The sequence below is a fragment of the Gadus macrocephalus genome, chromosome 7 (assembly GCF_031168955.1).
Source record: "Gadus macrocephalus chromosome 7, ASM3116895v1".
In the NCBI taxonomy this organism is placed as follows: domain Eukaryota; kingdom Metazoa; phylum Chordata; class Actinopteri; order Gadiformes; family Gadidae; genus Gadus; species Gadus macrocephalus.
Genome location: NC_082388.1, coordinates 4,825,928 through 4,841,299, shown reverse-complemented (window position 1 = coordinate 4,841,299; position 15,372 = coordinate 4,825,928). Strand labels below are relative to the sequence as shown.

Genomic DNA, 15,372 nt, shown 5'->3' with positions numbered 1-15,372 from the left:
GCTCGCAACGCACGTTGCGCTGCCATAACGCGCCCGGTGGAAATGCAAGCAGGGTAGAGTCGCAGCCGTTCCGTGCCGCAGCCGTAACGTTGCCGTAACGCGTCCGGTGGAATCCCCGGGTGAGTCTGATTGGGCTCTATCGAATCAGTAAACCGCAAAATTGGCATAAAAATCCTCAAATTCGCAAAAAAAGTTTATCCGCTCGCTTGAGGTGGTTTTTGAGAAATGCAAAAGAGTAAATGCTTGTGTGACCTTGGGTACACTGCAGCTCTTCTGCTTCTTATATGAACTCACGGAGACAGGTTGGGTGGAGCACTGGACTGGTTTATTAGCTGCAACATGGGACAACACACAACCAGTGTTCACATATATATATATTCAGCCGTAGTCCGTTCGAACACAACGTAAGCTTGGTTGCTTCTGAACTTTCAAACACAAACTTCAAATGATCGTGTAGTGGTATTTACAACAAAAAACATTAAAGGGGACTTATTATACCACCAGGTGTGAGTGTGATTAGCCTTACAAGCCATTTTGAAAATCTGCCTAATATGACATCACTAGTGGGTGTGTCCACCTAGATCTGTGCTGGATAGATCTATCTACCAGCCTACCCAGTGGAATGAAGTAAACATTGCTCATCTATCCAGCACAGATCTAGGTGGACACACCCACTAGTGATGTCATATTAGGCAGATTTTCGAAACGGCTTGTAAGGCTAATCACACTCACACCTGGTGGTATAATAAGTCCCCTTTAAGTGATCGTATAGTGGTATTTACAAACAAAACATTAAGTGAACATACCTGCAACAAGGGACAACACACAACCAGTGTTCACATATATATATTCAGCCGTAGTCCGTTCGAACTATAAAAGAGGAGGCCCGCATTAGCGCGCACATGTCACATACACCTCGTGCTCAAGAACTCCTCAAACATCACACACAAACCAACAAAACGCCTTACAACATGTAACATTCGATTTTACATGTTATGCTATATTTTAAACATCGTACTTTACATGGTTTGCATTTATAAGTGAACTTATGTACAAGCGGACAGAACGGCGACTTACCACAACGTAAGCTTGGTTGCTTCTGAACTTTCAAACACAAACTTCCGCCGTGGACTTTCAGAATAAAATATAAAATATTGGTTGGAGTCCCAAGTTTCACAGAATTTAACAAATAAAAGAAAGTAATTATTTACACTGTTACACTTGCATATCCTTTAATTATACCGTGTCCATTAATCCCTGACACCTACTAAGTAATTCCAGGCCAATGTGAATAATAGATATGTGTGGACCGCTGAAGACGTAAAACTTTTCCTTGCTCTCATCGGAGAAGAAAAAAACATTACAGCTGGTTTAGATGGAAAACAACGCAATTCCACTATATATCAGGGCCCAAGAGAGGATGTTATCAAAGGGATACGACAAGCCCTGGAATGTTTGTAGTTTTTCCGCTCCAACCACTTGATGGAAACGCACCTAATTTGAATTTATTTTTTGCAAACTTTCGAAAGATTCGCAACACCTTTTAGATGGAAACGTGACCTCTCTCTCTCTCTCTCTCTCTCTCTCTCTCTCTCGTTTATTTTTTGTATGTTCGTTTTGTGTATTAAGTAGCCTCTCTAGTTGGATCGGTTAGCTTGTGTTTGTCAACCCGCAGGTATGAGGCGGGTGGGGAAAGCTTTCACGGCAGCATGGCGTAAAGCTCTCCCCCGCTGCGCAGGTGTCCGTGGAGGAGTGTTGCCTGGCGATTGGGGAGAAAGTGGGGTGTAACTCCGTTAAGTTTGCCTCGCGAATGAATAGTGCGGTGGTCATTTTTTTGGATAGTGTGGATAAGGTTAATAGTGTCGTGGTATTTACTCAAGTTCTGCCGCTTGCAAGTCCAGCCAGAAGGGTGGTAATTTCGAACGTTCCTCCGTACATAAGCAACGAGGCGTTGGGGAGAGAACTGGGTCGGTACGGACAACTGGTGTCTTCCATAAAATTGGTAGGACTTGGGGGGAAGTCCCCCAGTGTAAAGCACGTTTTTACCCACAGAAGGTACGTTTTCATGATCCTAAAGAATAATGAAGCTGATCTCAATTTAGTCTTGAAATTCAAGGTAGAAAATTTTTATTACACAGTCTTTGCCACTTCGGACAATTTGAAGTGTTTCAAGTGCGGACAGGAGGGGCACTTTGCCCGTTTTTGTGCATCATCGAGCGGAGGTGCGGGGGTTCCCCCGGCGTCTGCCGCTGACGGGGCCCCTCCGGTGGCTGTCCCCAAACCAAAGGGACTGACCGGTTATTGTTTTTATACACACTTGGCGAAGTAATAAGCCAATGTGATAGTGATGAGTATTTATTTTTAGGAGGTGATTTTAACTGTACTGAAGATTCTAGGTAAGACAGGAATCACCTGGAGCCTCATCCTGTCTCTCTGAGGCGACTCACGTCTAACGGCGTCTTGTGAGTTGAGGGACGTGTGGAGAAGTGTCCATGGTATTCAGAAACAGTACACCTGAGCCCTGTTTCAGGTAGCTGGTTTTGAGGCAACCCCGAGTTTGTTCGCTCCGAGTTAGTGGAAACTCTGGGTTTTCCGTTTCAGGTAGCAGGTTCAGCACAACCGAGAGTTAGTTGCTGCGGCAACATACGCCGTGGGTCTAACCTGCTCAGGAGGTGGTTAGACCTACTCTGAGTTTGTTGTCTATAAGGCTGAAGGCAGCTCTCCGACAGAAGGAAGTGTTAGAAATGGCATGTCCTTTTCTACGACAGCCTGTGGACGTAGAGGCTGCGATCCTCAGAAGGAATCTCCGTGAGGAACGATTATTAAGACCCCGGTTGGATATAATTTATTTTCCTGATAATTTTCTTCCCGAGCGCTATCGTTTTTCAGCGCAATCTACCATTTATTTAGACCACCTTCTCAGCCCCCATGTTAACTGTCAAACGCACCGGGGGCATGCTTTAAGTTTAAGTTTTGGTTTTTTATCGCAATTAACGCATGTGCAGAATGATCCGCCCCGTGCATCCCACCCGCTCTGTACTACAGTCACTTCAACGTTGTGGCTTTCCCATGATCAGAGTAGCTGACTAACCACGGACCTATAACTGCTGCAAGTCAAGAAACTAATTTTAAGAATGCAAGGCAGAAAAGACCCTGGTACTGCTTTTAACCAGATGCTGTTCTTCTCTACATGCACATGCTCAGCATAATCGTCTGCATTGTTCACTGAAATAAAACCCTTTGAGTAAACTGTTCAAAAAAATAACTTGTCCCACCACAGCCCGTGTTCTAATAAAGATAATCGACTTATTATGAGGATTCCTTTATTTCCTGAAAGCACAAAAAAAATAAAGTAATTTATATTGGGTATGTTTTTAGAGCAGGGAACAGTATCCCAGTTTGCACCTCCCCCACCTTTAACTTATGTTCCAAAATTTGGATCTCCAAAGCATCCTTTTGCATCTTTTGAATTGTTACAATTGCATGGAAGTTGGTGAGGGCATCTGGTTCAAGTAGGGCGATGACGCCATCAGATGATTAGACAGTGCAATTATTACTTGAGCCAGAATATTGCCCCATCGAATTTGCAACGCGCTGGGTTGCGTGTACGGTGTACATATTTAATTATTTTGAATAACCAACCTCTTATAAAGGCACTTCTATCCTGGGGGGTGGGGGGATCAGAGGAGCTCCCCCCAGTGATGCCCTCATCCACAGGACGCATACTCTGTTGGCTGAGGGCCATCTCCTCAGCCTCTGTGAGGGCTGCAGAGGTGGACCCCCTCCCGTCTGCCGGGCCTCTGCTTTTTTCCGATTTGCTAACATGGAGGAAAATGTTACCCTAATATTCAGTAAGCGCTATTTTGAACACACACACACACACACACACACACACACACACACACACACACACACACACACACACACACACACACACACACACACACACACACACACACACACACACACACACACACTTTACATATTGAATAAGTGGAAGATATTAAACTTTCCACTTATTTTATTTGATTTTACTAATTTATTTTACTCACGCATTGACTTGTTCAGCTATTTACTGCCAAGCTCTCTCTCGTGCTCTCGCTGCCACAGCGGAATTGCTTTTTTTTGTTAAAATGGGTAACTGTTTGGCATACGCGTTCATTAGAATTTCCAATTCCGTGGGGGAAAAGTAAGTGGATCTACGCTTTTGGTCCATGTTTGATCATGTTATCAGAGATCCATTGATGATGGCTCTTTATAGTCAACAAGCACGCCCTCAACCCAGAGTGAACCTACTCAGAGTTGATTAACCCAACGCTGATCACCTGTTCTGAAACCGAAAACCCAGAGTTGCTTTTCAACCCTGAACTCTGAGTCAACCAACTCAGAGCGCAGGATTAAACTCAGGATTAAACGCAGGATTAAAGTATGTTAAACCAGCTACCTGAAACAGGCCTCTGGGCTCACACAAAATACAATGTTTTATCACTAGCTAGGCTAGATAGGTTTTATTGTTTTAAGCACCACCTCAATATTTTTAGAAGCAGTTTTATTATTCCTGTTGGTTTTACTGATCATTGTATGGTACATTGCTCAGTTTTAATCAATAAGGTAAAAACAAAAAGTGCTTTTTGGCATTTTAATACTACTCTTCTGGCTGATAGGAATTTTGTAGAGGTTTTTAATTTTTTTTGGGTTGAGTACAGGAAGTGTAAGGGGGATTATACCTCCTTACAACAGTGGTGGGATGTGGGCAAGTGCCGGATCAGACAACTATGTCAACAGTATACTCTCAATGTTAGCAGGGACAGAGCCGGGTCAATGAGAGAACTGGAGATTGAGTTAGTGGATCTGCAGTCTCTTGCAGAGTCCACAGGAGATCGAGGCCATATTGAGGTACTCACAGTAAAAAAGACAGCTTTGAGCAGTCTGCTGGGCGTCAAAGCACAGGGGGCGCTGGTCAGGTCCCGTTTTATGGATGCAACGGACATGGACGCCCCATCACATTACTTTTTCAGCCTTGAGCGCCAGAATGGTCAAAGGAAGATCTTCCATTCTTTGCATACTGACACCGGAGCAACTGTGTCTGATCCTGATGGAATATGCAGGTATGCAGCAGGATTCTATAAGGAGCTGTACAAAAAAAATGACAGAGATATTTCTGACAGAGACCTGCCATTTTTTGAGGGTCTTCCTCAGGTCCAGCCCAACAAAGCCCTTGAGGAGGTCCTAACTGCAGAGGAGCTGCAGGCTGCAGTTCTGGGTTTGAAAAGTGGAAAGGCTCCTGGCATTGATGGTCTGCCTGCAGATTTTTATAAGTCTTTCTGGTCACTCATTGGTGGAGACGTCGGTGATGTCCTTAGAGACAGTCTGGCCTCAGGCTGTTTACCTTTGAGCTGCAGGAGGGCCGTCATTACGCTGCTTCCTAAGAAGGGTGATTTGCAGCAACTTAAAAACTGGAGGCCAGTCTCTCTGCTGTGCACAGATTATAAGTTGTTGTCCAAGGTATTGGCTACAAGGCTGGGGAAGGTGATGGCGGAGGTGATCCACTTTGACCAGTCCTATTGTGTGCCTGGCAGGCTGATCACTGATAATGTCATGTTGATTCGAGATTTTTTGGAAGTCTCTGGTTCCTTGGGAGTGGAGACTGGTCTTATTTCCATAGATCAGGAAAAGGCTTTTGACCGGGTTGAACATCATTACCTGTGGCACACGCTGCAGCTTTTTGGTTTCAGCCCTGGTTTCATAGCCATGATCGTTCTGTACTGCAACATTGAGAGTATGTTGAAGATCAACGGTGGTTTGAGTGGCCCTTTTGAAGTACAGAGAGGTGTGAGGCAGGGATGTAGTCTGTCGGTGATGCTGTATTCCCATATAACTTCTACTCCATAACATAAGGAAAAAATTGTCAGCTGTAGTTTTCCCAGGGGGAAATGGTTGTTTTAAGATTTCTGCTTATGCTGATGTGGTGGAGTCAAAGAGACGTCTTTATCATGGAGGATATTATAAACAACTTCAGCGTAGTTTCGTCCGCAAGGGTCAACTGGGCTAAGAGTGAGGCATTGGCAGTCGGCGAAGGTGTAGCCACAGGTGTAAAGTTGCCAGGTGGGCTAGTGTGGAAAAGGGGTGGGATAAAGTATTTTGGTGTGTTTGTTGGAAGAAAGGATTACATGAAAAAAAATTGGGAAAACACATTGGAAATAGTTGAGGGAAGGGTCAGGAAGTGGAGATGGATCTTTCCCAAGCTATCATATAAAGGCCGGGTGCTGGTTTTAAATAATCTGGTATCTTCCATGTTGTGGCACCGGCTTACATGTGTCGACCCCCCACCTGATCTACTGCCCAAGGTGCAGGCTATTTTGGTGAATGCGTTTTGGGACAAACTCCATTGGCTACCCCAGAGCATCCTGTACCTCCAGAAGGAAGACGGCGGACATGGACTTATGCATCTGGCCAGCAGAAGAGCCACTTTCCGGCTGGAGTTCATCAAAAGATTTCTAACAGGGCCCAAGGACTTGGTGTGGAAACCCCTGGCATGTTCCATTTCAAGACGTGTTGGTGAATATGGATTGGATGCATCACTGTTTTTACTAGATTTGAGCCCTTGTGTTTTTAACAACATTTCTGATTTTTACCGTAGTTTTTTTAACATGTGGACTCTTTTTAAGTAGGAAAGGGTTGTTTGCCCCGCCTCGTTGTACTGGCTGCTCAATGAACCAGTGCTTTCGGGGGGGGGACGATTCTCAAGGCATGCCACCTTCGGACCAACGTTCCAAGGAATATTTATCAAATCGAAGGTCACAACTTTGGGGCAGGTGGTGGAGCTGGCCGGGCCAGACCTGGAGGATGCCGCAGCCTTGGCTGAACAAATTGGGATGAGATCAATGCGGCTCGTCCAACAAGCACTGGACCATTGGAGACAACAACTGACTGGAAACGAGTGTGTTCTTCTAAGGACGTTTTACAATGGTTTTAGAGTTCCTGACGGTGACGATCCTTTCCCTAACCTTGATATTGTCCCTGATTTTAAAGACTGCACTTGCACGTTTTTAAATACAAGGAAAATTGGTTTTAGTGACTTAAATGGTAAAGTTGCGTACTCCCTCTGTGTAAAGGTTTTGAACAAGACAAAGTTGAATGGTCGAACAGACAGTCCCTGGAGGGCTCATTTTGGTGTGAAGGAGGATGTGAGGCCTGAGTGGAGGGCACTGTACAAACCAAGAAGGTTTGTGGTCAAGAAGATTGCTAATTTACAATGGAGACTTTTACATGGAATAGTGGCTGTTAACTCTTTTATCTCGCTTTTAAATCCCAGTGTTTCTAATGTTTGTCCCTTTTGTCCACAGAGGGAAACCATTTTTCACTGTTTTTTAGAATGCCCCAGACTTTCCACTCTTTTCCCCTTTTTAGAGATGCTTTTCATGGCTTTTGGGGAATCTTTCACGAAATTGGTTTTTATTTTTGGTTTTAAATCTAGGAAAGACTGCAGTAACAAATGTGAACTTTTAAATTTTATAATTGGGCAATCAAAAATGGTTATTTATGTAAGCCGCAAGAGAAAGGTTGAGTCCAACCTGGTCGTTGATTTAAAGGTGTATTTGGTCAGAAGTCTGAGATCAAGAATCTTAATAGATTACAGATTCTACAGGGAAATGAAAGATCTAGAGACTTTCAGCAGAAGGTGGTGTTGTGGAGCAGCTCTGTGCGAGGTGGAAGAGGGAGAACTTGTATTCCGGGAAGGGTTGGCCTGAAGGACTGATTATTACGCGTGTTTATTTGATTGTAATTTTTTTTGGTTTGTTATCATTTGTTTTTGTAGGTTTTGTTTTTGATTTTGTTTTTGTTTTAAGTTACGTGAAATTGATAAAGTGAAAATAAAAAGGGTTTTAAAAATCAAATCTCTCTCTCTCTCTCTCTCTCTCTCTCTCTCTCTCTCTCTCTCTCTCTCTCTCTCTCTCTCTGTCTTATTTTCATCTACTTGAAATAATATATATATTTTTTATGTTTACTTGATATTATATTTTTGGAAAAATAATGCAATGTTTACTTCTTTTAAAAAATTAGATTTTAAGGCATACAGTGTTTATTTCTATTTTGTTGTGTTGGGGGGGGGGGGGGATAATGTAGATCTGTATTCTTGTTTAAAGCTAAAACAGCCCGAGCTGTAGTAGCCACCTGTCGCTAGCTGTTAGCCCTTCACCTTCCCGCCAAAAAATAACAGCATTCGTTAATCGAAAATGTACAAAAAACAACCAAAAAACATTTTCCCCACCATGAAGTGGAAAAACACACATGGTACCCTTTTTTAGAATGCATTTCCGAACAGATTGACCGTAGCGCCTCTGGTTATCAAAGATGAATTTATTCGGTGCTCCACGGTTAATATATTCATGCGAGAGACACAGAAAAAAAAAGAGAGAGAGAGAGAGGAAAGGAAGAGGTGGGGGGAAAGAGAGAGAGGGAAAAAGAGAGGGAGAGGTAGAGAGAGAGAGCCGATGGAAAGGACCATAATATTAAATGCATCCGTTATTTATCTCAGGCTGACCTCACTGCTTTGAGGAAACGGGATTCCCGTCCGGAATGAGGCGGTCCCACAGGACCAAAGGAGGCTACAACTTGTCAGAGGAGAGAGAGAGAGAGAGTTTGGTTGTTATTTCCGTAAAACTTGTTCATGCAGCAATATTTGCGATCATTTTAATTGGACTGCTTTGATTATTTTGCTCGGCCTCAATAGATTTTATTTGTCACATACACAATACATTGCAGTGAAATGTTCACAGTCGGCTCCATGCTAAATAGACACATAACAAACATAACAAAACAGTAAATACATTCAAGATGTCAGGGGGTTATTGCACATAGTGATAAAGGGGGTTGCTTAAATAAATATATAAGTGCAGTTGCTCCAAAGGGCTTGTCGGCCATTGTTGATTTTGGTGTATCTCATGAATCACTCGGTCGTCTATTTCCTGTTTGTTGTCATTTGCGACCATAAGGCCTAAAAAAAGACTTGCTTTTTCTCTGTCCTTTTAACTCTCGCCGGCTCTTCTCTCTCTCTCTGTCTCTCTCAATCTCTCTCTCTCATTGTCTCCCTCTTTAACTATACCTCTCCCCCCAATCTCTCTCTCTCTCCCTCCCTCCCTTACCCCCTCTCTTTATCCCTCCCTCCCACCCCCTCCCCCTCTCTCTCTCCCTCCCTCCCTCCCTTCCTCTCTCTCTCTCCTGCAGGTACGTTCTGCTGCTGTTGACGCTGTTCTTCGTTCCAGGCGTGGTCATGATCACCGCCTACGGCCTCATCTCCAGAGAGCTGTATCGAGGCATCCAGTTTGAGGTCAACAACAACCCAGACACCATAGGTTAGGAACAACACCTTGTCTGTTTTTGATGGTGCACGCACCACGTTTGCATACAGAAAAAGAGAATACAATGTTATGTATATATTTTTCTAGAAACAGAAAATTGTGTTGGGCGGAGTAATTGTAAATTTGTGTTTAGCTTACATAACCCTAGCTGTAGATGCCACCTGTCACTAACTATTAGCCATTCACCTCCTCGGTACAATAACCAACAGTATTCGTTAAAGAAAATGAACAAAAACGAAAGACACTTTCAACAAAACAGACTGGAAAAACACAGCTTATGGCTTGATACTTTAAGAGTCTAAAAGCTGATGAAAATTGACAAAAAATTCTACCTAACAAACACCTCATCCATCCCAAGTATTCTGTTCAGTATTCCATCCCTTAAAGTTAATCTAAATGCAAATCAGCAGGTAAGAAAAAAGCAAGAAAAAACAAATTATTGAAGTTGAAAAGTTTTGCGTTAGCGAGTTTGTTATGCATAAACAAACAGTATTATTTACTTGAAATTGGAATGTCATACTCGTGAATGGTTTACATTTCACGGCATAAGATTCTTCATGCTTTGTTTGAAAGGGCGACTTTAAATGCTGTACGCAGAGGCGGAGTGGCCTTCGGAAAGATCGGGAGTTTTCCCCATGGGCCGGTCCATTTATGTGGGCCGCGGCAGTAATTTGGGCCGCGGGCACCCCCTGGCGGCCGCTGTACCGTAGGTCACGCGAACGACCAATTGCAAAATTCATGACAGATCCCCGGGCCTCTCCCCTGCCCCCCCCCCCCCCCCTGTCAGGATTCCTTGCCAAACAACCCCCCGCAGCCTCCACCCCCCTCCCCCCATCAGGATTTCTTAATAAATGCCAACAACTCAGCGCAAGGCCGGTACGGTAAGCTCCCGGTATGAAAAAGTGCCCCACTCCGCCCCTTATGGTGTGCATATGATACGTTTCGCTGTAAGCATTAAGTCTAAACAAGCGACTCTGGGAAAAGATGGAGAAACAGACCAGCAAAACGTTTTTATTATTCAATAGTCAAGGCAACTATAAGCACTTGTCATTAGGGATGGGGATCGAAACCCGGTTCTATCAAGGACACGGTTCCACTTTTTTCAAAACCCCAAAATCCCATCCCGTCGTTCATTTATTATTTTTTTTGTCCCGTAGGTCCTGTAACATAATGTTGTGTCCCTCGAGTCGCGTCACGGCATTTAATCAAATCAATCCAATCACTGCAGCGTGTCCACCAATGTTTTTGAATGGAATTGTAAGCAAACAGGTATTACAAGTAAAACAAGTGAAGTCTAGCAGTTAACTTTGCTCGCGAGGATGGCTGAACGGGCGAAAAGGGCGAAAATTATTTATTGTAAAGTGGGGAACACAACCTCAATGGCCAAGCACATTAGCATTGTGCATCAACTAAAGGCCAAATGCAGTTCCTTCGACTGTCTCTGAGTTAAAAAGACTCTGTTTCCTCTTTCTCCTGTCGCACCACAGATGGGCCCGTCTTAATCATCCACTCAAAGTACGAGCGGCAATCGCACACACAGACATTGTCGCTAGTCCCGTCAGTTAAAAATGGTAGGGTTATCCAATTGTGAAATCGGTGTTGTAATCGGCAGCATACAAGCCAATTATCTTAAAAAGTAAATAAAGTTTCAGATGTGCTGCGTGATGATGTGTTGAGATTGGCTCAGTAAAACGACTGTTTGGCTATCATGATGCGGTCAAATGTAACATAAAGAAACGGTAAATTGAGTATTTGGTGAGAAACATGAGTAATACTGTATTACTCATGTTTCTGTATTACTAATACAGTTCTATAGTATTCTAATCATTTTAGTATGTATAGGTAGAACTACTGATGTCATTTAAAATAAAATTATGTATTTCCTTAATATTTTCCTCATCACTAAAAATTTGTCATCATTACAACAATTAATAGAAGTATTGATAGTGGTATCGATAAAGACTCAGCTCCTTAAGGAATAACAGAAATGGTATCGATATCAACAAATATGAATGATCCTCATCCATATTTGTCATGAGACAGACTCAAAGTTCTTCCCATAAAATAACATGAAATAATATAATAAAATAGATCACTAAAAGAAAACAAAGTTAGTTAAAAAAATGCCTACAATAAACAGAAATAATAAAATAAAATCGAAAAGTAAAAGAAAAAATAGGTAAAGTAAAAAGAAATGCATACAATAAATATTAATAAATGAAAGAAAATAGATAAGTAATAGAAAACGATAGCAAAGAAAAGAAAAATGCATGCAATAAAAATAAATAACAAAATCAAAAAGAAAATGAAAATGCATTTTCTTTACTTTGCCGCTGAGGTATTTCAAATAAAGAAACGAGTTTCCTTAAAAAAATGTCCCCATGAATAGATTCACCAACTCACCGTCAGAATGACGCGGTTTCAGTTATAGCTTTCACCTGCGCTAGCAAAGATAGCATCCACCTGCGTCCCTGGTTTCCATGGCAATCCTGGAGTTCCTGATGCATGTGACTCACCGAGGATATAACATGCTGAAATAGCTCACCGCTCCCCAACGCCTGTTGCTAAGTATTGAGAGAGAGAGAGAGAGAGAGAGAGAGAGAGAGAGAGAGAGAGAGAGAGAGAGAGAGAGAGAGAGAGAGAGAGAGAGAGAGAGAGGGGGGATTGGGGGGAAAGAGAGCGAGAGAGTGGGGGGGAGAGAGGGAGGGAGCAGGGCTGAGAGGGCGATAGAGAGAGAAAGATAGAGGGGGGGAAGAGACAGAGGGACAGAGAGAGTGAGAGTCAGAGAGAGAGGGATGGAGGGAGGGGGTGAGAAAGATGAAGATAGAGAGAAAGACAGAGAGAGAGGCGAAGGGAGGGAGGGAGGGAGGGAGGGAGGGGGAGGGAGAGAGAGACAGACAGAGAGTGAGAGGGACTGTCGGGCGAACATAGGGATGTATATGAATGCAAATGCTGGTAACATCTTAAGTTTAAGTGGGGTCGGCTTCGCTAAGCAGATAGAGTTGGTTGACTTTTAACCTGAAGGTTGCTAGTTGGATCCCCACTCCTCCTAGAGAGGAGCGAGTCGCCTCACCCTGACAGCTCCTCACTGCTCCTGACAAGCTGGCTGTGGTTGACTTTGGTCAACTCCGCCGTCGGGGTGTTAATGGGTGTACTAACCGTTTAAGTCGCTTTGGGTAAAAGCGTCTGCTAAACGCCCTAAATGTAAGTACATAATAAGTCTGGTAATCTCAATGTGTTTGATCGCTGCTCCTTCTCTCTCTCTCTCCTTCTCTTGGACTCCCACCAACCTATCTACAAACACCATCGCCTTAACACACACCTCTTATTCATACCCCCCCCCCCCCCGCGGGCAATATTTACCCTCCTCCAAACATTGTCGAACAAACACACACTTTAATTCCCCTTAACAATATTTTCTCTGGTCTGAACAATGTCGAACACGCACACACGCAAACACACACACACACACACACACACACACACACACACACACACACACACACACACACACACACACCTCTGTCCAATATTGACACACACACACACACACACACATCCCACCACCCCCACACAGCCCTGACGAAAAACGGCAGAACCAGTAACCATGATGACAACGACGGCTGCTACATCCAGGTGCACCCCAAGAAGGTGGGCCTTGCCCCAGGCTTCGCCCCCTCCCCCACCACCCCCACCCCCCCCTCCTGTACCGCCCCCTCCACCCTCAACTCCCACGCCCTCCGTCGCGAACAAGCCCGCGCCAACGCCTCCGAATCCAAATGGCGGGCAAAAAAGCGCGTGATCCGCATGCTGATGGTCATCGTGGCGCTCTTCTTCCTCTGCTGGATGCCGCTGTACTCTGCAAATACCTGGAAGGCCTTCGACCTGGGCTCCGCCCACCGGGCGCTGTCTGGCGCGCCCATCTCGTTCATCCACCTGCTGTCGTATTCGTCGGCGTGCGTGAACCCGCTGATCTACTGCTTCATGAACACGCGGTTCCGCGGCGCCTTGCTGGCCACCTGTGGGTGCTGTTGTCCCGGTTACGTGCGGAAGGCCGGGAGGCGGTCGCTAAGGCGCCGGTTCCCGGGCGGTGGGGGAGGAGGAGGAGGAGGAGGAGGGGGAGGGGAGGACGGGTACACCACCACCACCACGGCTGGACATGGAGGAGGCGGGGCTACAAGCACCACCATGTATAAGGTGAGCTATACGGCGGTCAGCAGCGGCGCCGGGATGAACTGAACGCTAGAATAAGCTAAACAAAGCTACCTTTTGGAAAATCCATGCGAGGGTCCGAGATCGGTACGCTAAGCTTATCTACACTAAGCTACATTTTGGAAAAAAGACACCAGGGGGTCCGGGATCGGTCGCTACGCTAAGCTAAGCTACGCTAAGCTAAGCTACGCTAAGCTAAGCTACGCTACTTTTTTTCTTCTTCTTCTTCTTCTCCTTCTTCTTCTTCTTCTTCTTTCCTCTCTCTTTCTCTCTCGCTCTCTCTCTCCTCTCTCCTTTCTCTCCCCCCTCCGTCTTTCTCTCCCTACCCCTTTAAGGCAGATTTATGGTGTGGGAAAATCCGACATCGGTCGCTAGGCTAAGCGTAACTACGCTAAACTAACCTAAGCTACGCTAAGCAACGTTTGAAATAGACAGCGAGGGAGTCCCGAGGGCCGGGGGAGAAAAGATGTCTGGATTATTTTTTCCTTCTTCTTCTTCTTCTTCAGCATCCCGATTGAATCACTCCGTTCGACTTCCTGTGTTTTGGTGTGTTCTGTGTGTGTGTTTGATTTCCCGTGTGTTGGGGTTGTGCGTTTTTGGGAAGGCTAAGGACATTCTCCTACTATTCTGAAGAAAAGTCTCAGTTTAAATCACACCGAATGTATATGGACTACAGATGAAAGTTAGCTGTTTTTCGAAATCTGGCAAATTAAGATTTTGAGTGTAAACTAAAAATGTCAATTGATGTGCATTTCCCTTTTAAATAAATGCATAAAATGGGACGTTGTGCAAAAGATGGGGAATGCAGCTTTTATGTGAGGATAGTTTGGTGTGTCTGTTTCGCCTTAAACTGCATCGTGGGTTTTGAGTCTCTGGAATCTTGGGTGATTTATAATCTATGCGCTGTGTCACTCTTTCTCTCTCTCTCTCTTCCCCCTCTCTCTCTCTCCCCTCTCCATCTCCCTCTCCGTCTCTCTTTCTCTCTCTCTTTCCCTCCTCTCCCTCTCTCTCTCCTTTCTGACCCTTTCTCCCCCTCTCTCTCTCACCTCTCTCCCCCCCCCCTCCGTCTCTCCCTCTCCCTCCCTCTCTCTCTCTCTCCTCCCTCTCTCTCCCTACCAATCTCCCTCATTCTCTCGCTCTCTCCCCCTCTTTCCCCCTGTGTGTGCTAAGTCTTGCTCATCGTGACTTTGTGTCTGAGTGAAGCTTTGTTAGAGCTGGATCACTCTGTTGTACTTGTGTAAATATATCGTCTTTGTGTTTGTGCGGGTTTTGCCTACAAATGTTTGTGTGGGTTTTTTTGTGTGTCCTTGAGTGTGAAACCATTCATGAGGGAACATTTTATTGTTATTGGTCGCTTAATGTGTTTTTTTGCGTTTGTAACAATTTTGCTTTGTGTTTGTCATTCACTACAAGTTGCCAGGCCGGGGTGTTGAGTGCCTCACGAACTCTACCGAATGATTGTTCCCGTAGAAGAGTACGAAGACTGTGAAATTGCTTTTTTTGTCGTGTACAGGTGCGTTTGAAAATGAACATCAAAATATGTATTCAACGGAAAGAGAAAAAACGTTTCCATGATTAGAGTTTTGAAACTACAGGTGAAACGCTTTTGTCGGTAATCTGCATTCGACATTTAAAAGCGTGGAGGTTTTTTCTTTGAACGCATCAGCTATTTCGACTTGATGAGTCATAATGTAGCAAAATTGTTACATTTCAGAGCCTTTTGAAAACAAAAGTTGACCAAAGTGCTGTACAATTCAACTATCTATTTATAGAAAAAAAAATTAAAAGAACAAAAATG

At 44.4% G+C, this 15,372-nt stretch overlaps 1 protein-coding gene across 1 annotated transcript in view; it reads left to right on the top strand.

Annotated features, from left to right (window-relative positions):
* LOC132460681 (cholecystokinin receptor-like) overlaps positions 1-14,150 on the top strand; it is a 97,888-nt gene extending 83,738 nt beyond the window's left edge. The window contains exons 4-5 of the mRNA XM_060055520.1: positions 9,229-9,356; positions 12,940-14,150. Coding sequence (XP_059911503.1) covers positions 9,229-9,356; positions 12,940-13,601 — 790 coding nt within the window. The 3' untranslated portion in view covers positions 13,602-14,150. The remainder of the gene's footprint in view (positions 1-9,228; positions 9,357-12,939) is intronic.
* The last annotated feature ends 1,222 nt before the right edge of the window (positions 14,151-15,372 follow it).